Source organism: Pelobates fuscus, chromosome 7 (assembly GCF_036172605.1).
Source record: "Pelobates fuscus isolate aPelFus1 chromosome 7, aPelFus1.pri, whole genome shotgun sequence".
NCBI classification, from domain to species: domain Eukaryota; kingdom Metazoa; phylum Chordata; class Amphibia; order Anura; family Pelobatidae; genus Pelobates; species Pelobates fuscus.
The window spans coordinates 168,921,125-168,944,776 of record NC_086323.1 but is presented as its reverse complement, the minus strand read 5'-3'; the positions used below and the strand labels follow the sequence as shown (position 1 = coordinate 168,944,776).

General features: G+C 44.0%; 1 protein-coding gene across 3 annotated transcripts in view; it reads right to left on the bottom strand.

Annotated features, from left to right (window-relative positions):
- TMEM40 (transmembrane protein 40) overlaps positions 1-23,652 on the bottom strand; it is an 88,445-nt gene that overhangs the window by 7,105 nt on the left and 57,688 nt on the right. For 2 of the 3 annotated variants that reach the window (XM_063426913.1, XM_063426914.1), the window contains exons 6-9: positions 19,612-19,701; positions 18,039-18,092; positions 16,257-16,313; positions 13,047-13,097 (exon numbers count right to left, since the gene is read on the bottom strand). In XM_063426913.1, the coding sequence (XP_063282983.1) occupies positions 13,047-13,097; positions 16,257-16,313; positions 18,039-18,092; positions 19,612-19,701 (252 nt within the window). The remainder of the gene's footprint in view (positions 1-13,046; positions 13,098-16,256; positions 16,314-18,038; positions 18,093-19,611; positions 19,702-23,652) is intronic. The other variant, XM_063426915.1, reaches the window with a different exon arrangement.

The window sequence follows — 23,652 nt, the reverse complement described above, 5'->3', positions numbered from 1 at the left end:
TGGCTCTGGCCTATCAAGAGTACTTAGTGCAAACTGAGTGGTTAGGGGCAATCCTGAAATTTATGCATTTCAGTACTTATAGGAAGCAACCCCAGATCACTTTATCCCAGTACTTGTGAATGGGAATACGCACTGGATTAGAGCAGCCCGCAGAAGCTATTGCAGTTCCTGTCCTTGACCTGTACCTGGCCAGCCCGGTCCCCACTGGACCGCAGGGAAGCAACACACACTGCTAGATATACACTGAGCTTCAGAATAAGTCTTCCCTTCGTAAAATATAATACAAACATTCCACACACAAACACATCCCCACAACACCACTGACAATCCACATACATGCACACAGCCCCACAAGCAGCATGTCACATACAGTACCCTAAGCAGCCCCACACATACACACACCAAACACACATTGTGACATATTACACAAGCAAACCCCACACTCAGCCCACTTTCACAGGGATCATATACAATACCACAAACTACTCATGAACGTATACTTTACAATATAACAGCTCAAACATGCACGAGTACAATGCTACAAAGCAACTGCAGCACCCAAATAACACAAAGTACGGCAACATATCACACACATCAATTTTAAAACAGAGGATCGGCACGCCAAGAGCACAGTACTACTGAAAGGTTGCCTATCCCTAGTTTAGAGTAAACCTTTGTTTGTAAACAAACAAAGCGGGTACCTTTGTGCTTTTTGATTACATCACCGTTGCAGATAGCCAAGCAGGTGATGCTAATTAATGAAAGGTTTGTAATTGGCACATTATATTCTATATGGACATTACAGGGTGTGTGTCTTTATAGTGTTATAAACTGACATTACATGTATTGTGCTCATATATATTTCAAATGTTATTGATTTTAATAGATTATATATCTATTTTTTGTGATTGACATGTTTCATTGAAGGTTTGTATAATAATACAGAAGAAAAATACAGAGTCAGGGTATCAGGTGGATGCCAAGAGAACAGAATAGTTACAGTGCTTGTCTTTTAATTGATCATTTTAGGTGTTAGATTTGCTAAATGTGGCCCCTTAATATGTCAGTTACTCTAATGTGGAAGGAATGTAATAACTGAATCTTGAGTGCTTAAAGTAAGGTATAGGGAATGTTCCCCTTGCTTAAGTATATTAAATATCTCATGGCAGTCATTAACATGTTGATAAATATAGGATTTGAGATTGTAATTACTACCTGTGGAACTATAATTTAACATAATGGATTAAATTACAGTGTGTTACTTTTTGTCTTAAATGAACACTACAGAGTCAGGAACACAAACATGTAGCCCTCCTGGTCCCCATTGCCCCTCCACCCCCTAAATATAGTAAAATCTTACAATAGCCAGCTTGTGCTGGCTCTGCACCTGATCTGCCTCCTTGACTGACAACATCAGGAGCGATGCTCTCAGCCAACCACAATGCTTTTCTGATCAATTCTGATGTTTTCAGCCAAGGAGGCAAGCCAGTGGCAGAGCCAAACGCCACCCTGGCCAATCAGCATCTCCTCATAGAGATGCATTGAATCAGTGCATCTCTATGAAGGTTCAATATCTCCATGCAGAGGGTGGAGACACTGAATGTAAGTGCTGCACAGTGTGCGGCACTGCCCCAGGAAGCCCCTTTAGTAGCCATCTAAGGAGTGGCAGGTGGATGTATCCCTAGGCTGTAATGCAAACACTGCATTTTCTCCGAACAGACAGTGTTTACTGCAAAAAGCCTGAAGGGAATGATTCTACTCACCAGAACAAGTACAATAAGCTGTAGTTGTTCTGGTGACTATAGAGTCCCTTTAAAGTAGATTAATACATGAATAAAGTGGTTAACTTTAAGGTATTTGATTCTGGAAGCAATCAAGCCTATAGAAAATAATCCACGGGGGCGTGGCCTGACTGTGGAGCTGAACAGTCGCACATGCTTCGAGCTCCTAGGCCCTGGTCTAAATACCGGCTGAAATCGGGGGCTATCTGCCTAATCTTGAACCCCTACTCACCCTAATTTGCTCCGCAGCAACCGGCGACCCGAGGGACACCCTTCGACGCCCAACTTACCCGCCGGAATGACCGAGCCGAGGTCTGGAGCATATGCCAAGCAGGGCAAGGGAGAGGCGGCCGCTCTCCCAGCCCGCAACTACGAGCAACGCCCGCAGCACACGGTTGCTTCCCCCCCCCCAGGACCGGTGGGGGTTATCCCGGTCCACACACTCTCGACCAGCACACCTCTGTGGCCCTTCAACGCTGACTACAGCACAAATCACGTACCAGATATGCAGGCAGCTCGCCACGCTAAAATGGCGGATGTACAGCCATGCGGAGGAGACTTGCCGCTGAAATGCAACCCCCAACCAAGCGTTTCACTCACCACCCGCCTGAACGCGCTGTTTAACACCTTCTGGGCACGAATTGAGGCCCGACAAGCAGCAAAGCAGCAACTACAACAGGAGAACAGGAGCGGAGGGGATCAACGTGGCGGTGTCGGCCGGAGCAGGCCTGGGCTACCCTTGGGCACAGCCTTGATACAGCAGCACACACCTCACCACGCTAGCCCATCTGGGCCGCAGGCCACCAGGGGCCCAACCCTGGCGCATCAACCACACAGGCGGAGGCCGGCCCGCCGAAGGCGGCGCTACACCACCATACAGGCCACCAGGCCTATCCCGACAGGGAAGGATCCGGCCCCCAGAGGTACCCGAATCCGTGGACGCAAGATGCCGGCCATGCTACAGGCCCGGAGCTGGAGGGCGCAACCGGCTAACTCCTGGCTGAATGCCTACCACCATGAACCCCCACTGCTGCAGACACGGTTCCCACCTGAAGGAATGGGGTGATTATCCAGCAAGAGGACGGCTCCCCCCACGATCACTATTGAACGCTGCCCAAATGCTCACGGACACTGACTGTACACACCAGGGTTTCTGACACATGTATGTTGGTGGCTGTGTTTACGCCATATCTCTCTCTCACACAATGCCACAGAAACGCATTCAACACTTATTACTTATTGCAAATATCCATGACACTCATATACCTATTCCAGCTGACACTCGCGCATGTTTCAACCATAAGCTGTTACTTGAACTATGTTCCCTGTTATATGCCTTCTGCTTTAAGCCTTCAACACATTGTTCACACTAGCATTGGGCAGAGACAAGAGGGGCCTTCAGACTTAGTCTGCCAATCCATGTGTAATCAAGATTGCTAGACATGCCTATTGTTTATACCATGTGCAACACTATTGCCATTCATGCTATATCTGTGCCTAATCGTGAAACTATATTGCCTTATTGCCTTATTGCCTTATTCTCTCATGCTATCTGTTGAACGTTCTGATGAGTCTAAAGCTTTTGTCAGTATACACTGCAGCAATCTGCTTCCTCTCACTGAGAATTTAACTACGACCTCTCTAAGCACAGATTTCTATGATCCAACTCACTGTTATTATGCGGATCTTATGTGATAAGTTTATGTTTTCAGCCTGTTCCCTTAGCATGTTACCCTATTTCATCATAAAAATGTGCAACTGTATACCTTGTAAGCATTACCCCACTTGTGCCTGCTGTTGTGGCACCACAGGAATGTATGTTCATCCTATTTGCACCAAAAATAAATAATTTAAAAAAAAAAAAAAGAAAATAATCCACATTGGAGTACACAGTGGTTCCATACTATTAACCCCTTCACGACGGGTGACGGACGAGGTCCGTCATCCTGGGGATGCCCTTAACGACGGGTGACGGACCTCGTCCGTCACGCGGTAAAATTAACCCCAGATCGCCGCAATCGCGGCGATCGTGGGGTTAATGGTGCTCCGGTCTGCCTCTGCATTAGAGGCAGACTGGGAGCACCGGATCGGGTTGTCCCAGCTCATGTGCCCGCTCTGACAGCATGTCAGAGCGGGCACATGTGCTCTGTATACTCACCTCCGCCTCCCTGCACTTCCGGGTTCAGTGTGAAGTGCAGGGAGACGGATCTTCAGTGATCCTGCCCCCTGGTGTTAAAAAAAAAAGTTAAATTAAAATCCCACCCCCCCTTTACCCATATTAATAAAAAATTAACCCCTTCCCTGCCAATTGATCACTGACTACAGTGATCAATTGGCAGGGATTACATTTTAATATGATCGGATTTTTTTTTTTAACCCCTGAGGGTTAATTCTTTTTTTTTAACCATCAGGGGTTAAATTTATTTTATTAATTAATTTAAATATTTTAAAATTATAAATTTAGCTAGCTCGGGAGGGTGGAAGTTAGTGGGGAATTGGGGGATTTAGTGTTAGGCTAACTAGGGGTTAACGTTAAAAAAAGTTTTAAAATAAGCTTTAAAAAGTTAAAAAATTAAGTAAAAAAAAAGTTTTAATAACGTTTAAGTAAAAAATAAAAAAAAAATAAACCCTTTACCCAGTCCAAATAAAAATTAACCCCTTGCCTGCCAGTCTATCACTGCCTACAGTGATCAAAATACAGATCACAGTATTATACTGTGATCTAATTTTTTTTTAACCCCTGACGATTAACTTTTATTTATTTTTTAACCCTCAGGGGTTAAATTAATTTAATTAACTAATTTAAATATTGTATAATTAAATATTTTGCTAGCTGGGGTGGGTGGGAGTTATGGGAAAATGGGGAATTTACTGTTAGTGCTGCTTACTGCTAGTTAGGGGTTAACGGTAAAAGAAAAAGCTTAGAAAAATGTTAAATCTGTAAAAAAAAGTTTTACGAAACTTTAGGAAACTTTAAAAAAATGAATAAGCAAAACAAAAGTTTAAAAAATAGTTTTAAAAAGTAAAAAAAGTTTTAAAAAGTAAAAAAATACATTTAATAACGCTCATTACCACTACACCTGGTACAAGCTAGCGGAAAAATGATCCCACGCTAAGGTTCAAAATATGCCTTTTGAAATACCCTGGGATGTCTTCTTTAAGAAATGGTATGGCTTTATGGAGTATTTGGATTATATAGCCTGGTAAAATACTCTAAAATGGGACATGGGCACAGCGTAAAAATGTAAAGTTTGAAAAAAAATGGAATGGCTGTGTCCCAAATGTGCCCCTCCGATGTCCACATATACCTGGCAAAGGTACATACGGGGGTATTTTTGTACTCAGCCGACATAGCTGAGCAACATATAAAGTATTATAGAGTGGTGGTACACATAAGGTTTGCAAAATATACTGTGCAAACTCACTTTGTGTGTCAAAAAGGCAGAAAAAACGCTTATTACCACTACACCTGGTACAAGCTAGCGGAAAAATTATCCCACGCTAAGGTTCAAAATATGCCTTTTGAAATACCCTGGGGTGTCTACTTTAAGAAATGGTAGGCCTTTGTGGGGTAGTTTGAATTTAAAACTTACGAAGATGCTTGGAAATTGTAGATTATGCTAGCTTTAGTGTACCTATAATCTTAATTTTATTAATGACAGGAGGCGAGTATTTGCTTAAGTCTCTCTTTACTAGAACTCCACAGCAGCACAGAAAACAACCAATCAGAAAAAAGTTAGGTACTATAAAACTCCCCTCCCCATGCATCATTTCCTCTTTCAAGCTGCGACAAAAACAGAATAAAAGGCAGAGAACATCATGGGGAAGAAACGAAGTCCTAGATACGATGAATATAACAATGTCCACCATCCAAGTGTAACCGTCAAACTAGATAGTGTAGATGGACTGTAAACTGAAACGAGAGAAAAACAGAATCGAACAGGTTGATTATCCAATGAAATGTACTCTGAATAAACATGTAGGTACCCAATGTAGCAACCAAATTAACCTAATATGTAAATATCCCAACCCTACTTATGGAAAAAAACACAGACATAAGGAACAAGCGACAGGTAGCAGAGACAACAAACAGGGTTGCATACTTACCTGATAATCTAAACTATAACATTAAACAAGGGAGGGACAAGAATGGGTGGGAAATACTCGCCTCCTGTCATTAATAAAATTAAGATTATAGGTACACTAAAGCTAGCATAATCTACAATTTTATAACATGACAGGAGGCTTCGTATTTGCTGTTTCAACGCTCAGTTCACCAATCCAACGCTGTTTGTGTCGCTGGTAATTATTCCAGGAAATATCAGAGTAATCCTAATTGGACATACCAAGTACGATAAATGACAGAAGACGGATCAAAGAAGATGCCAGTCGACGAAGCATCTCAAATACGGAACAAAGCACCATCCGCTGTTAAATCCATTGTACGTGATGTTGCAACCTGTTTCCTAGCAGACGATCCATGAGCTGGCAAGCTGACCCATCATCCAGTCGCCTGTAGTTGTAAAATACCGAAGGTCAATATCGGACTTAGGGTCGCAAGAAGAAATTGCCACCATGTCTCAACTCATGATCCGTAAGGCGGCTCCTCCGATCGTGCCAGGGTCAATCGGCGATGTGGACCTGCAGGTAGATCTCCAAACTCAAAGAATGCGCCCAAGTCCACCACCAGGATCGCAATAGAAACTGAGGGGGATCTTACGTTCCTTCCTGTCCCACCCGGCGAGAAGTTGAAGAATATGTTAGCGCAAATCCAACAAAACGGCTCTCGTGAGGGAGAAATAGAGCATAGACGGAGGGACCTCTATCTCCGAACCATGTTCATCCGGTACACGCTCCAAGGAGACGGGGCAGTCCTGCCATCCTATCCCAAGATCATAATGATCGGGGAAGTCAAGACAACCAGGGTTTCCGGTGTTACCAAGTGATCCCTACGTACGGCTTTACCTTCAGATCGGGTAATAGGCCTTCCCTAATCCTGTTACCCGAGCAAGGAAGTGCCCGTTTGCTCCATGAAGGTCTCTGGATCTCTTGCCATCTTGACATGGGGAAAAAACTGTCTGCGCAGTTTGCTCGTAATGGTCTGGATATCCAAAACCGAAAGCCATCTCCGTATTATATGGTGCAGAGCCTGCCCAAAAAAAAACCTGCAGTCATAATACCGGAGGACCATCCGGTAGCCGTACCCTCTCCAGGAGTGCGTGGAAATAAGCGGGAGACTCCCCCCCCTGATACCTCCGAGTATTTCTTGCGTGTTTAACAGCGGTCCGGATCCAGTAGATCCATTACAGGAGATAGAATAGAGGGATCTAGTCTAAACATGTAATTCTTGCATTAGGCAGGCAGTCCATTAGAACGAAGTCAGTAGCGTGGATGTCAGCTCTAATTGAATGCAGAAGGTACGTCCCTCCACGTAGTCATCAAAGTCTCGCACAGGTACTAGCCTGTGTGATGGACAAATGGCCGGTACTGTAGAGCGTCGAGTGCATGAGAGAACCGCGCTCTCTACTACTGTGATCGCATACCGTGAGAGCGTCGGGCTGTCAGCCTGAGTGGGCCGCACCCGTTAGTAACCAACAGCAGAGTCTACCTCCGTGACCGGTTCTCTCTGTGAGAAAAGGCCCTCCCAACCTGTCCTCTGTATCCAGCCCAGTATCTGGTTGAGGACGAGTGAGGGCTGAGCCCCCTAACGACAAATCAGTATCCGGTTCTGTATGAGAGGGTTCGTTCTCCGTTCCTGAAAAACGATATACTCGGATCGAGGTGATGGAGGGCCGCACCCTCCTGTGGTGCCAACTAGAGTCCCTAGAGATTAGTGGGGGGGACCAAAATGTAGGGCGCACCAATATAATGTCAGCGTAAGGCTGAGGGCAATCTTCTGGAACAACGATGGAAAACTATCAACCGACTATCCGGATCCCGTGCGTGCGCGCGGGGTCCAGGTAGACCGTTGGTAGTCTGAGGAAAGCTGGAGACGTTCTCCGCAATCCACGAGTGCCCGGGAGGGCGGAGGAGGTCAAGTCTGGCCTCACGACAACCCGAGCGAAAAGGAAAAGGAAGTCATGAAAAAACTAAAAAAGCAACAATTAATGTAGAAAAGAGAAAAATACCAATTCTACCTCGGATAGAAGGCAAAACAGCAGGCCGGAAGGTAAGAAAAGTAAGTCCCACTGGGCAGGGCCAGGAGCCAAACTAACGCAGGAAAAACTACCGGACCTATAAGGATTCCGGGAGGCAGCTACGGAGTAGCTGGTAAGGACAAGGAAAAACACAGCTTTCTCCCGTAGGTGTACCGGTCCTTGCCTGTGCGAAGTTCTCCTCGGAGATGCGCCATCACCGGTTGGAGGAAAACGTGGATGTGTCCGGGGTCTTCATAAGAAACTTAAACCTCCAGGCCTGAGGTTTAGGGCCTTCACCCTTCCCACCATATTCAGATGGCCGTATACTTGTGTCCTCTTGAACCCTATGGCAACGGTGTTTGTCTGGACACCTGCCTATCTCCATGTCACTGGTGGGCTTAGGGTTATCCTCCGTGATATTACCCCAGGCCGGCGGCCAATAGTGTAGGCCCGTCAGTAGGGCACAGGCCCAGCAGACCAAACGAATGGACACAGAAAGGTAGCCAAGCAAAAGTCACCTACATAGCAGGCCATTGAAGTAGGCATCGACATAGCAGGCTATTCGATGGGGCACAGGCATAGCAGGCCATTTAATGGACACTAACATAACAGGCCCTTCTTATGGGCATAGACATAGCAGGCCATTCTTATGGCACAGACATAGCAGGCCATTCTTATGGGCACAGACATAGCAGGCCATTCTTATGGGCACAGACATAGCAGGCCATTCTTATGGGCACAGACATAGCAGGCCATTCTTATGGGCACAGACATAGCAGGCCATTCTTATGGGCACCGACATAGCAGGCCATTCTTATGGGCACAGACATAGCAGGCCATTCTTATGGGCACAGACATAGCAGGCCATTCTTATGGACACAGACATAGCAGGCCATTCTCATGGACACAGACATAGCAGGCCATTCTCATGGACACAGACATAGCAGGCCATTCTCATGGACACAGACCTAGCAGGCCATTCTCATGGGCACAGACATAGCAGGTCAATCTTATGGGCACAGACAAAGCAGGCCAATCTTATGGGCACAGACAAAGCCGGCCAATCTTATGGGCACAGACAAAGCAGGCCAATCTTATGGGCACAGACATAGCAGGCCAATCTTATGGGCACAGACATAGCAGGCCAATCTTATGGGCACAGACACAGCAGGCCAATCTTATGGGCACAGACACAGCAGGCCAATCTTATGGGCACAGACACAGCAGGCCAATCTTATGGGCACAGACACAGCAGGCCAATCTTATGGGCACAGACATAGCAGGCCAATCTTATGGGCACAGACATAGCAGGCCAATCTTATGGGCACAGACATAGCAGGCCAATCAATGGGTTGTGTGAAACCATAATATTATTAATAACATGTATTTATATAGCGCCTTCCAATTCCGTAGCGCTTTACAGTGGGTATCGAATGAGTAACGAGGACCTCTGAGTTCGGGTAGAGGTCCCTAAAATTGTAGATCCACAGGGCATCTTGTGATATAGGACCCTTAGACAATCGACCCCTTTTTGACAGCGTAATGCTGCGTGAGTAACTTGAACCGGGACTGGCAGTCCCTAAATGCCCAGCAGGCAAATAGTGGTATTCCATCTGTATTGGGTACAAGGGGGAGTTGTTCCAGTGACTATCACGTCCATGAATGTAAGATACTCTGAGCGATACTGTCCTTGAACTGTGAATAGGTATGCACATGTTCACACAGATCTGTTAGAACTTTCGCAGCGTTATATAGATACCACCATCATATCGCCTGAAGGGTTTTGGAACCACGGACTCTTCCAGGAGTAGGGTTAAACCATAGCCCTCAATGAATTCCCCCAATGACCCGATAAAATTGCACGGTATCAGCGCAGACTGGTCTCTCATACCAGTTATAGTCAGAGCCAGGTCTGTAGCTTATATATACGCCATGGACAGATAATGCATCCCAGGTGAGTCCCATCTGAGGACTCATAGCAGGAGCAGAAAAAATATATATACTGAGAAGGATGTGAAGCCTAGAGATAACTGACACAGTATACACCCTGTACAGAGCCTATATAACTGAGATCATATAAACCTGTAACTCACAGAAATCTGTGGTATACCCTGATAGAGAAAGCACAGTAGACAGCAATATGCACTGTCCGTAAAACTCTCAGCAAAACTCACGTCAGTAAATCTCACAGCAGTCTGTGGTATACACTGTCAGGGAAACTAAATCTCGAAGCACACTGGCAGTAAAACCAAAGCTGTGATAAACACTGTCAGAAGAGCACACAGCAAACTGTAAACTAAATCTGATGTACACTGACAGAAAAAACAGCAATCTGTGATACACCCACAGTACACCCACAGTAATCTGTGATACACCCTAGTCAGCAAGACACACAGCAGTCTAGATGAAGTCTGCCATCTAAAAGGCAAAAGGATGAGCTATATATATAGACCACACAAAGCATATAGAATATGTGGACTATTAGAAACTAAAAGATAAGAATACAAGTCATAATGTGGAATGGCAGTCACAGTAAACGTCTCCCATCATAACTAAGAATGCCTCGTGTGGTTAGCAGACTCTGTCAGATAGGGGGAGACTATGTAAGCTGATCTGAGTTCAAATCAGCATTGACACGGGCAGATGTTGCATGGGATAGTCAGTGCAACCTGTATGCTTACTGTGCCAAACCACAGTCCACTCAATACATAGAAATAAAAAACCATATTCATATTAGAGCAAGCGAAGGCAAACCTGATAGCAATCCGCCGGCCAGCAGGGCGACAGACCCGAGAACCGACCACCATGAAACGGAGGTGGGGCCGCGGTAGGTGCACTCTCCTTCGCCCGGTCGGCTTCCCGCGGCTCTGAGAAGGAGCTGAGTGCGGCGGCGGCCACGTGGGAGAGTGGAGCGGTCGCCGGGTACTCGCGTCCGACCGCGAGTACCTCGGCTGCCGGAAGGTAGAAAGGGGTTCGGGGAAAATCAGGAGACAGCCAGAGGCTTAGGCTAGTCTCCTGAAACACCGACACAGTGCAAGCAGCCCGCGGGTAGTAAAGGCGGGAAAAAGATAGAGGGGTAGCGAGGGGAGAGGGTGGAAGGACATTGGAAGGAAACCCAAGAAAATCCCTCAAACCCCCTAAAGAAAAGGGAAAGGACTCCCCAAAGAGACAGGGGGAGCAACAATTCGAAGGAAGGATTGTAAACATAATCGAAATATCTAAGTACAATACACATAAACTACCTTAGCAGGAAGAAGGAAGTATATATCACAAATATATGACTAAACACAAAAAATATATAACCCGAATATATAGAAGAAGAAAACACATGAAGCCAAATATTAACTAAGAACAACTAAGTAAATATATAAAGATACAAAAAATAAATCCCAATAAATCAATATAAAACCCAAAGCCACCAACATAAGCAGGAGGCAGTGGTACTCTGACCTATACTGATGCGGAGCAGCAAAGAAAGAGGAAATGATGCATGGGGAGGGGAGTTTTATAGTACCTAACTTTTTTCTGATTGGTTGTTTTCTGTGCTGCTGTGGAGTTCTAGTAAAGAGAGACTTAAGCAAATACGAAGCCTCCTGTCATGTTATAAAATTGCACATAGGTCCAGCGTCAAAATTCAAAGTTCTGTAAAAACTGATATGGCTTGGTCTCCAATATGCCACTGTAGCTTCACAAAATAGTGCCAAAGACATTCATTGGGGATGTCTTTTTACTCAGAAGACTTAGCTGAGCATAATTTGAAGGTTTTGAACTTAGTGGCACATATGAAATATACAAAATGCCCAGCAAAAATGCAATCCGTATGTAAAAAATGCACACAATTATTTTTTACCACATACTTTGGCATGTAATGGTAAAAAAATGGGGGCATGTTAAGGCACAATATGCACCTTATGAGAAACCCTGGAGTGTCTACTTTTACAAATGGTAGGCCTTTGTGGGGGTTTTTGAACAGTCAAACTGTTATAATACCCCAAATGGAAGCATAGGCTCATTATATCCGTCTCTCAAAATTCTACTGTGAATACTGAAAAGGACAGGTCTCCTATATGGCACTGTAGCTTCACAAAATAGTGCCAAAGACATACAATGGGGGTACCGTTGTACTCAGCAGAAGTAACTGAACACATAATAAAACTTTGTACAGGAATAGCACACAACAACTTTACAAAATACACATGAGAAGTTCTTTGTTATACGTTTGTGTGCGAAAACCCCCCAAAAACACAATTTTACTCCAATATTTAGCAGAGGTTGGCGGTAAAATGGCTACGTAGAAAGTGTCAAAACAACCTTAGGTAAATAGCCTGTGATGTCTACTTTATATAAATATATACTTTTGTGTGGCAATTTTGTTTTATTTTATGGCCATTAGGCTTACAAGACAAACATACCAAATTCTAAAATCGCTCCACATTAAAATTTTATTTTACTCCTTGTGCTTTGTGACCTGTAACTACCAAAAAAAACTTAAAATCCCAGACACATTATATATTCTGTAAATCAGAACAAATAAATGAATTTATTTTTAATTACTTTCCTTAACCTGCACTAATTGTGCACACATTATTATTGCAAAAACTGTAAAAAAAAACATTTTTCTTTTTTTTTTGCATTTTTCTGTATTTTTTTTATAATAAGTAAGCATTTATATATTTATATGTTATATCAAATTAAAGCCCTTTCTGTCCTTTAAAAAACAGTATATAATATGTGTCGGTGCAATAAATGAGAGAGATGCAAATTGCAGTTGAACGCAAACAGCAAGAAAATGCAAAAATTGCTTGTGTCATTAAGCGTAAGTCAAGCTTCTGAAGCTCTGTCCTTAAGGGGTTAACAAAGCTTGCAATAGCAATAGCTACCGATGCTTGTTGGGAGAAAAAGCCAAATTACTGGGTACACTTCTGCAGAGATAAACATTGCCATAAACAGGCTGCTTAAGAAGCAAAAAAACAAAAAGTCTGGGTATAAGCGGCCTGCCACAAAGTTAAATTATTTAGTATGTTCAGCAGCTTCTGTAAACTAAATGTAGTTATGCCAGCTGACTCCCCCACGCATTCCATTGAAAGACATTAAGAAGAAGTCAAGGTATCAGCAATGAAGTCCTTACCATCCTTCTTTATACCCCATCGTCTCTGGTACTTTGGACGAGGTCTGTCAACTTTACGCCAATATAAAAGAAGCAATAATAGAACATAGAGTTTTAGATATATAATATTTACACACATCACTCTAATCATGTATGCAATTCTCAGCTTCCTCTGTCATAGAAAATCTGCATACAAATCTAACATCAGGAATGTGTAAAATACCAACTCCAACACATAAATTAATTTTAAACAATCCCTATAATAGCAAAGTTAAAATCAATACAACACAAATCCGTACAATCAGCTGTGCTGATTATTCTAAATCCTTTCTTTAGTATGAATTGAAGTCAAATGTCCAAAAAATGTATTTTTATATGTGTGTTTTTATTTAAAGAGTGAGGTGAAGTAAGTAAAGGATGTATGGTTACGGAAGGAGAAATGTCTGGGACTACACAAAGTCCTTAATAGTTTTATTAAAATTATTTATGTTATATGTTTTTTGTTTTTTTTAAACATTCTTAATTTTTGGTAGTCATCAATGTGAATGGGGTACAGTACAGAAAGAAAAGGGTGGGGTACAGCACATTGGTTCTAATGCAGATAGACAGCTGTTATGGCTTAGACAGTAGTTTGTCAAATTGTTGCATATATGGGGCTTACGCAGAAGCCATTGTTACTTGTTGGGTTGTCGGACCCAGTGTTTGTTGTGGTGCTTGATATGTATCGTAATGAGATTTGGGTCTGCGGTTTTGGCTTCTGTCATGGTTCCCCTCGGCTCTCTGTCTCTGTCTTGGTTTGAGTGCTTGGGGTGTGGGGTGTAACTTGGTGTAGGATGCTAGAGTCTACATCTGCAGTTTATTTGGCGGTCGGTGGGCCACATCCTTTGTCCAGAATGTGTCATGTGAGTTTTGGTGTTTGCTGGGGCTCCCGTTTCCTATTGTTTTCGCCAATGGGTATGTGACCAGCTGGGGGTGGTACCTTTGTGTGGGAGTTGAGGGTGTTTCCCTCTCCTCTTTGGTTGGGCTTACTATGTACATGGGGTAAGGGGTAGAGCGGTGTTGTTGGTGTGGTTGTCGGGTGTGGCCCTTTCATTGTAGGTGGGGTTCATTTAGCCATGGGTCCCAAATTTTGTGGAATTGTTTGAAGGTTTTGTGTAATTTGGCCAAGATCCTGTCCATGTCTATTGCCTCCCTAGTTTTGCGCATGATTGTATTGTGGGGACGTTGGGTGTCCCCCATAGTTCAGCCACTGCCCGTCTCGTCCCCAGGGCGATCCTGTGTGTCATTTTGTTTTGGGTTCTGGACAGGTCCTCTCGTGGCCTGGAGAGGAGCCACGTCCATGGGTCTAGTGGGATGGTGGTTTGTAGAAGCTCTGAGACTAGTGAGGCCTCCTCCGTCCACAGTGGGGTCAGTTTGGGTCAGTACCACCAGAGGTGTATGTCTCCTGCAGAGGTCTGAGTCTGATCTGCCTATGTGGTATATACGTACCGGAGTTAGGTACCATCTGAGCAATGTCTTGTAGGCTAGTTCTTTATGATTGACGCAAATGGATATGGAGGCTGTTGCCTCCCACATTTCTTGCCAATCTGTGGGTTCATCTGGGGCCCCTAGGTCCCTCTCCCAAGCCGACACATAGGCTAGTGCCCTGGAGGGCTGGTTTGCGATTATTAGTGTATAGTTTTCTGTGATCTGACCTTTGCGCAGTGGGTTGTATGTGCAGGCTCTCTCGAAATGTGAAAGTTTGGTGGTAGCCGCTTTTTTGCTTTCTGCTTGTTCTAGGAAACTGCGCAGTTGCAGGTACCTGAAGAGGTCATGGGTGGTGTATGCTGTCTGTGGGCTGGAGAGGTCGGTGTACTGGGTTATTTGGCCTCCCGTCAGGAAGTGGTGTAGTCGGTATATTTCATTCTGTTCATAGTGTGCAAAGTCTTTGGGTCACATGCCTTGTGGGAATGCCCTGTTGCATAATATGGGCGTCATCGGGGTCGGGTTGTTGATGATGGGGAATTTTTTGGTAGTTTTGTTCCACACGTCAATCGAGGTGGTGACTGTCAGTGGGAATGGGGGCGGTAGTGGGCAGGATTTTTTTGGCACCCACATGTAGAGTGATGGGAAGTCAGACCCAAACAGGTCGTGTTCTAAGTCCACCCATCTTTTAGTCCCCTGTGGGGCATGCCAATGTTGGATTTGTGTGAGTTGTGTGGTGTATTAGTAGTTTTGAAAGTGGGGCATTCCTAGTCCCCCTGTTCTGTTGGGAATGTACAGTGTTGTTCTCTTGGTTCTGGGTCGTTTTTTGGGCCAGATGAATCTGTCTATTAATTTTTGGAGGTATTTGAAGTCCGACGTAGGGATTGGGATGGGGAGGGTTTGGAAGAGGTAGAAGAAGCAGGGTAGGAGGTTCATATTTATCGATGCTATGTGCCCCAACCATGATAGGGATAACTCCTGCCATCTGTCAAGATTGTCTGCTGCTTTTTGTATCATTGGGGTGTTATTTAGTGAGTACATTCGGTGTAGCTTTGCTGGTAGTAGTATTCCTAGATATGGGATGTGGGATGAGTTGTAGTGGAAAGCGTAGGTGTTGCTTAGCATCGTGTTGGTTTCCTGTGTTATGTTCAGAGTAAGTGTTTCTGTCTTATCTAGGTTTAACTTGTATCCTGAGACTTCAGAGTATTCTTCCACTAAGTGGAGGAGTGGTGGAAGGAAAGAAAGGGGTTCGGTGAGTGTCAAGAGGAGGTCGTCGGCGTATGCGGCTACCTTGTAGTGTTGGGAGCGTACCGTGAGGCCAGTGATCGTGTGGGTGGTGCATATGAGGTGTAGTAATGGTTCTAGGGAGAGGGCAAAGAGGATAGGGGACAGCGGGAATCCTGGTTGCGTTCCATTGGGTATGGGGAAGGGGGAGGGGGAGGTGTGTTCGGTATTAGCAGATTCGCCTTTGGGGTAGATTATATGGTTTTGAGGGCTGCTGTGAAGGGTGTCGGGAATTGGAATTTCTCCAGGATGGCGAATAGAAAGGGCCATATTTATGTTATAGTTTTTAATACACATACATACATATAGATATATATATATATATATATATACACACACGTATTATCTAACTTGGATAATAAAGAATGTTTTCTTAAATGGAATCACCGATTGGTAAGCCTCTTAAGAAATGTCTGCTTTGTACCCAATATATAGATCATTAAATAAACACAGGGTCTGTTTTAGGAAATTACTAGACATTACCATCAACAGAGAGGGACTCTGTCTCTTTTTTCATTTTCTCTTTTCCTCGATTCCTTTCTGTTAACACAAAACATTCAGAATTAGGACTCCAAAGAAACATATTACGTGCAAATGATATAGTGTAACTAATATTTACAATAAATAACTGGGTGATACCAACACCAGCTAGCCCTTCATTCCCATTGTCTAAGAATGGTGTTCCTTCAGAACAGCTGAGGGCTGATCCTTTTATTTAAGCCTTGGACTAGACTTGGTTTATTATTTAAAAAATATTTTATTAGGCAAAATACAATGATTTATTGGAAAATAAGAGAAATCTCAGTATATCCTTCCCGGTTACATATTTTACAGCAATAAACAACTAAATAAATTACCTGGTTTTCGAGTAAGAATTTGAAAACATGCCAATAAATACATACTCTGATGTTAAACAACAACTTTCTAAAACATTACAAAACAAACTCCAAGAGAGTAGAGTGCTGGTGTTTGAGCTGGAGTGATCATGATTTTCAAATCTCTAAGATAAAGGAAGTGTAGGGAATTAGAATGTAGTACAGTATTTGATTATAGCGTGTGTGGTGTATTGGAGTGAGTATTGTGGGTTACAGGAGGTGTGCTTATTGCTATATGAATGCAGAAACTGTGGTGGGGAGGGCCAGGCAGAGGCACACTGCATGTCACCTATGATGCCATAAATATGGCGGGTCTCATGTAGAAAATGTGTTGTATCAGCCTGGTGCGCATGCATGCTATAGCCAGAGTCATTCAGATTAGCCTATGATTCAAAATGGTGTTGAAGGGCTCTTCAGATATACCATCAGTGCAGGAGGTAGCCATATCCCAACACTGCTACAAAGGGGATACTAAATAAATGGACTGCTGGTGTGCCCTGATCTAGAATACAACCCTGATCTAAAATACAACCTTCAGCACTCCAAATGTTGTGGACTACATCTCTCAAATGCTGGCAAAGCATCAGGGGACATGCAAGCCCGGCGCGTCCATAAGGCGGCACAGGCGGGCGCCACGGAAGGGGGGCGCAAAAATCCAAATCTCTGGCACCTGGCCAGAGACTTGGATTTTTAAATATTTCTGACACCCTAAGCCCACAGCAGCCGCCCCTCACAACTCACACACTGCCGATGTTTTGAAGGGCAGAGCTGCTGCTACGGAGACACACTATGGAAGCCTGGATGCTGCAGGGCCTCCCTGAGGCATTGTAACAGCCCTGCAGAGGTTTGATTGGCTGCTGTCTGCAAAGCTCCGCCCCCTTGCTCTGTATCAGCCCTCCCACAACATGACGTATGTCATCAGACCGCGAGGGAGTGGGAAAAAATCCTTGCACCGGCCCTGGGGACATGTAGTCCACAACATCTGGAGTGCCGCATGTTATTTAAATGAAATCTGGTTGTAATGAGCCTTGGAACCTTCTCCCCTTTCCCACACATCACCCATAATGTCTTTACTATTAAACTAAGCACACAGGGAATCTACATAATGCTTGATTTACTCTTAACATAGCAACCCACATATCACACTCCCCTTTTGTAGAAAAAAAAGTGGCTTCCAATAAATCTTGGGACCTTGATAATGCCACAGTAATAATGTGAATCAATAAGCTATTAATTAAAAATCATAATTAAAATCTCCGGTGTTTGCAGCTATTGGAGCCCAGGGGTTGAAATCCTGCCAGTTATCTGATCCCAAAAAAGATTAGCATAGGGATATATCATACGTATACAGTCTGTATTATCTGCAGATATATCCCATTCACCTATTTACCTGTCACTTGCTGGGAATCCTGTGTGTCTTTCTTCAGACCATCCGATTCAGATTCTACAAGTAATAATAAATGTGTGATCAGAAAATCACAAACTGCCTACACCATACAATGTCATTTACACCAACCGTACAATGCCTTAATCCACAAATATGCCCAGCCATTTTAAGCCAACCAAGCCTTGGGTGGCAGAGGTGAGGTTGGCATGATTTGTTTTTCCCTTTCTCCATTGTGGCTGTTGATTTTTAATGAATTTTCCCTGCTCCTTATCCTGTTAAGCAGAACATACACTTTTCTGGTAATTCTCCTCTCCACGACCCTAAGTAATATGCAATTCACAACCACACATTAAACAGTCACTGCTAAATATTTACAGCCCCCAAAAAATCAGCATGACTCGTGTAATGAGAACATCGCCTTGTATCAGCCTCTATTTGGAATGCAGACAAAAACACACACAAAACAAACAAAACTGATCATGAATACCATTGTGTGCGCTCAATGTGAAGAAGCAGTTAGTACAACTTTGATAGCGCTGTGCACTGTAGTAGTTATGGTGCCAGCAGTCCCCTATCGCCCTCCCACAATATACCTCGTTATGCTAATGCAGAAGTTCATATTCCATATTAGCATACTCACTTTATAAATGATTGATTGTCTGAGAGCCACTAGGTAGTCAAAATGTTTAAGAACACATTGACACCTACCTATCTCTGTGGGGCACCTCCTATCCTTCAGGCTATTCTAAAGCAAATGTTCATACTTCTGCATCTAACATCAGGAATGTGTGAAATACCAACTCTAGCACACACTAGATAAAATACATACTAGTAAATACCAACTCTAGCACCAACGCTAGCTTTCTCAGCCAATAAATAATATCCAAAGTTGGTGTGACAATCCAAGAAAGACTGAAAGTAGCACGGGTGCCTGACAGAACCAGGTAAGTGTCGTCCCGTTTGTAAACGTTCTAACAGCTTAGTCTGGGATGGCTCCAAGGGTTCCTGGCTACCATAACTACTACAGCCTACTGCCACGATTATTAGTTGTTCAGATAATACTGACAATCTCGTATTGAGCTATAGGGTGGCTGTGGCATCAGTGTCCTGCCAGTATGATCCTGAAAATATGTATTTTCTACTGATCTGTGTAACAAACAAGGAGCAATTATCAGTAGGAAACAAAAGAGTGTATATCATATATTTTAAACATGTACCCTAATACCCACTTTGAAATCAGCCATAACAATAAATAACTAAAACTGAAGCGACTGATCTATCAGGACAATTTCCACATTCTGATAAACTACCATGTACTATAGAATGAAAACCACTGTGTTTGGAGACCTAAATAACTTTTCAGATTAAGATATGTTCTCCAATGCTAAAAAATATAACTATTCTTGGAATAATGTGTCAGAATGCAAGTAGTCCTTATGTAAAAAGAAATGCTTTAGGATTATGGTATACTAAAAACCTTCAGATATATCCACATACATACAGCTATAGTACCCTTACAATATACATATATATCTACACTGTAATATATAGAAATACACAGAAAAACATATACTACCTTTTTCATCATTTGTCTTATCTTGCCTTTCATCTTTTATATGTATATTTGGCCGCACAGCTGCTACAGAGGCTGTGGGTTTTGACACACCTAGAACATAAAAAAGTGGATTTAAAGTAAAAAATAAATACTTAAATACTTAAAGACACAATTCTAAAATGTTTGCTGAAAATGTGGTTTGCAGAACTGAACACTAGATGGCGCCATTGACTTACTTTGTAGAACTAATAAGACTCAGCAAGCCAGGTGTTAATCTCACAAAATCAAAAGACTCTCGGAGTAATTAACAAGTGTGAATTGTCACAAATTCAAAGTCAGTCTCAGACTTAAGGTATATCCAAATGCAGAAAGATAAGTCCTGTGCTCACTCCCATCACTGGGTGGCTGCAATGACTAAAGTACAAGCAAGGTGAATGATTAGAGTTAGGACCCACCTGGGGGGGGTCTGCCTTGACGTTGGCAGGTGGGCTCCAGTGGCGTCTCTAGGATTCATTTTTAGGGGGGGCACATGGTGGGCCAGGGACAAAAGCAGGGGGGCACATTTAACCCCGCCCTCACTGCAGTTTGACCCCGCCCCTGCCGCATGTTAAGCTCAGCCCCCGACACAATGTGTTGTTGTTGTTGTTTTTTTAAATAAACCCTGGTGAGAATTCAATATTTTCCACAAAGGATTATTAAAAACCAAACACATTTCCCTTGATACAGTCCATACACACACACAGACTGCTGACCATACTCACACACAGACTGCCGAGTCCATACACACATACAGACTGCTGAGTCCATACACACTGCCGAGTCCATACACACACACAGACTGCCGAGTCCATACACACACACAGACTGCCGAGTCCATACACACACACAGACTGCTGAGTCCATACACACACACAGACTGTCGAGTCCATACACACATACACACTGCTGAGTCCATACACACTGCTGAGTCCATACACACATACAGACTGCTGAGTTCATACACACACACAGACTGCTGAGTCCATACACACACAGACTGCTGAGTCTATACACACACACACTGCTGAGTCCATACACACACACACACTGCTGAGTCCATACACACTGCTGAGTCCATACACACTGCTGAGTCCATACACACTGCTGAGTCCATACACACATACAGACTGCCGAGTCCATACACACACACAGACTGCCGAGTCCATACACACACACAGACTGCCGAGTCCATACACACATACAGACTGCCGAGTCCATACACACATACAGACTGCTGAGTCCATACACACTGCTGAGTCCATACACACACACAGACTGTCGAGTCCATACACACATACACACTGCTGAGTCCATACACACTGCTGAGTCCATACACACATACACACTGCTGAGTTCATACACACACACAGACTGCTGAGTCCATACACACACAGACTGCTGAGTCCATACACACACAGACTGCTGAGTCCATACACACACACACACACAGACTGCTGAGTCCATACACACACACAGACTGCTGAGTCCATACACACACAGACTGCTGAGTCCATACACACTGCTGAGTCCATACACACTGCTGAGTCCATACACACTGTTGAGTCCATACACACTGCTGAGTCCATACACACATACAGACTGCCGAGTCCATACACACATACAGACTGCTGAGTCCATACACACATACAGACTGCCGAGTCCATACACACACACAGACTGCCGAGTCCATACACACATACAGACTGCCGAGTCCATACACACATACAGACTGCCGAGTCCATACACACATACAGACTGCCGAGTCCATACACACATACAGACTGCCGAGTCCATACACACTGCTGAGTCCATACACACTGCTGAGTCCATACACACACAGACTGTCGAGTCCATACACACGTACACACTGCTGAGTCCATACACACTGCTGAGTCCATACACACATACACACTGCTGAGTTCATACACACACACAGACTGCTGAGTCCATACACACACAGACTGCTGAGTCCATACACACACAGACTGCTGAGTCCATACACACACACACACTGCTGAGTCCATACACACACACAGACTGCTGAGTCCATACACACACACAGACTGCTGAGTCCATACACACACAGACTGCTGAGTCCATACACACTGCTGAGTCCATACACACTGCTGAGTCCATACACACTGTTGAGTCCATACACACTGCTGAGTCCATACACACTGTTGAGTCCATACACACACACAGACTGCCGAGTCCATACACACACAGACTGCCGAGTCCATACACACACAGACTGCCGAGTCCATACACACATACAGACTGCTGAGTCCATACACACTGCTGAGTCCATACACACTGCTGAGTCCATACACACATACAGATTTCTGAGTTCATACATACATAGACTGCTGAGTTCATACACACACACAGACTGCCGAGTCCATACACACACACAGACTGCCGAGTCCATACACACACACAGACTGCCGAGTCCATACACACATACAGACTGCTGAGTCCATACACACATACAGACTGCCGAGTCCATACACACATACAGACTGCCGAGTCCATACACACATACAGACTGCCGAGTCCATACACACATACAGACTGCCGAGTCCATACACACATACAGACTGCCGAGTCCATACACACATACAGACTGCCGAGTCCATACACACATACAGACTGCTGAGTCCATACAGACTGCCGAGTCCATACACACTGCTGAGTCCATACACACATACAGACTGCTGAGTCCATACACACACAGGGCTGCCATCAGAAATGTTGGGGCCCCTGACAAAGCACAAGGTCTGGGCCCACCCCCTCCCTCCCTCCCGGGCCCGCCCACGCCCTACTTAGTCCGCTGACAATGATGCGGGACTGAATGTGGTGTGTATAGTGGAAGTGAATTAGAATGTGTGTAATGGATATAGTGTTTGTGTGTATTAGATACTGTTTGTGCAGTGAATGCATGGTGTGTGTTTGTGTAGCGGATGCAGTGTGTATAGTGAACGCAGAGTGTGTTTGAGTAGTGGATGTAGTGTGTGTACAGTGATGTAGTGTGTGTTTGTGTAGTGGATGTAGTGTTTGTATGTACTAGATGAAATGTGTTTAGTGGATGCAGTGTCTGTAGTAGATGTAGTGTGTGTATTAGACGCAGTGTCTATGTATAGTGAATGCAGAGTGTTTCAATTTGTGGTGGATGTAGTGTGTGTACTGTGAATACAGGATGTTTGTGTAGTGGATGCTGTGTGTACAGTTGATGCAGAGTGTATCAGTAGTGTTGGTGTAGTGAATGCAGAGGGTGTATCAGTATAGTGAATCCAGAGTGTGTGCATAGTTTAGTGAATGCAGAGTGTGTGTTAGTGTGTAGTGAATGCAGAGTGTGTCAGTGTAATGAATGTAGTGTGTGTGTAAATTTGTAGTGAATGCAGAGTGTGTGTTAATGTGTAGTGAATGCAGAGTGTGTTAGTGTAGTGAATGCAGAGAGTGTGTTAGTGTAGTGAATGCAGAGTGTGTTAATGTGTAGTGAATGCAGAGAGTGTTAATGTGTAGTGAATGCAGAGAGTGTGTTAGTGTGTAGCGGATGCAGAGTGTGTGTTAGTGTAGTGAATGCAGAGTGTTAATGTGTAGTGAATGCAGAGAGTGTGTTAGTGTGTAGCGGATGCAGAGTGTGTGTTAATGTGTAGCGAATGCAGAGTGTGTGTCAGTATAGTGGATGCAGTGAGTGTGTTAGTGTGTAGTGTATGCAGAGTGCATGTTGTATTAGTGTGTTAGTGTATGCAGTGTGTGTTGTATTAGTGTATGCAGTATGTATGTTGTGTTAGTGTATGCAGTATGTGTGTTGTGTTAGTGTATGCAGTATGTATGTTGTGTTAGTGTATGCAGTGTGTGTTGTATTAGTGTATGCAGTGTGTATGTTGTGTTAGTGTATGCAGTGTGTGTTGTGTTAGTGTATGCAGTGTGTGCTGTGTTAGTGCATGCAGTGTGTGCTGTGTTAGTGTATGCAGTGTGTGTTGTGTTAGTGTATGCAGAGTGTGTGTTGTGTCAGTGTCT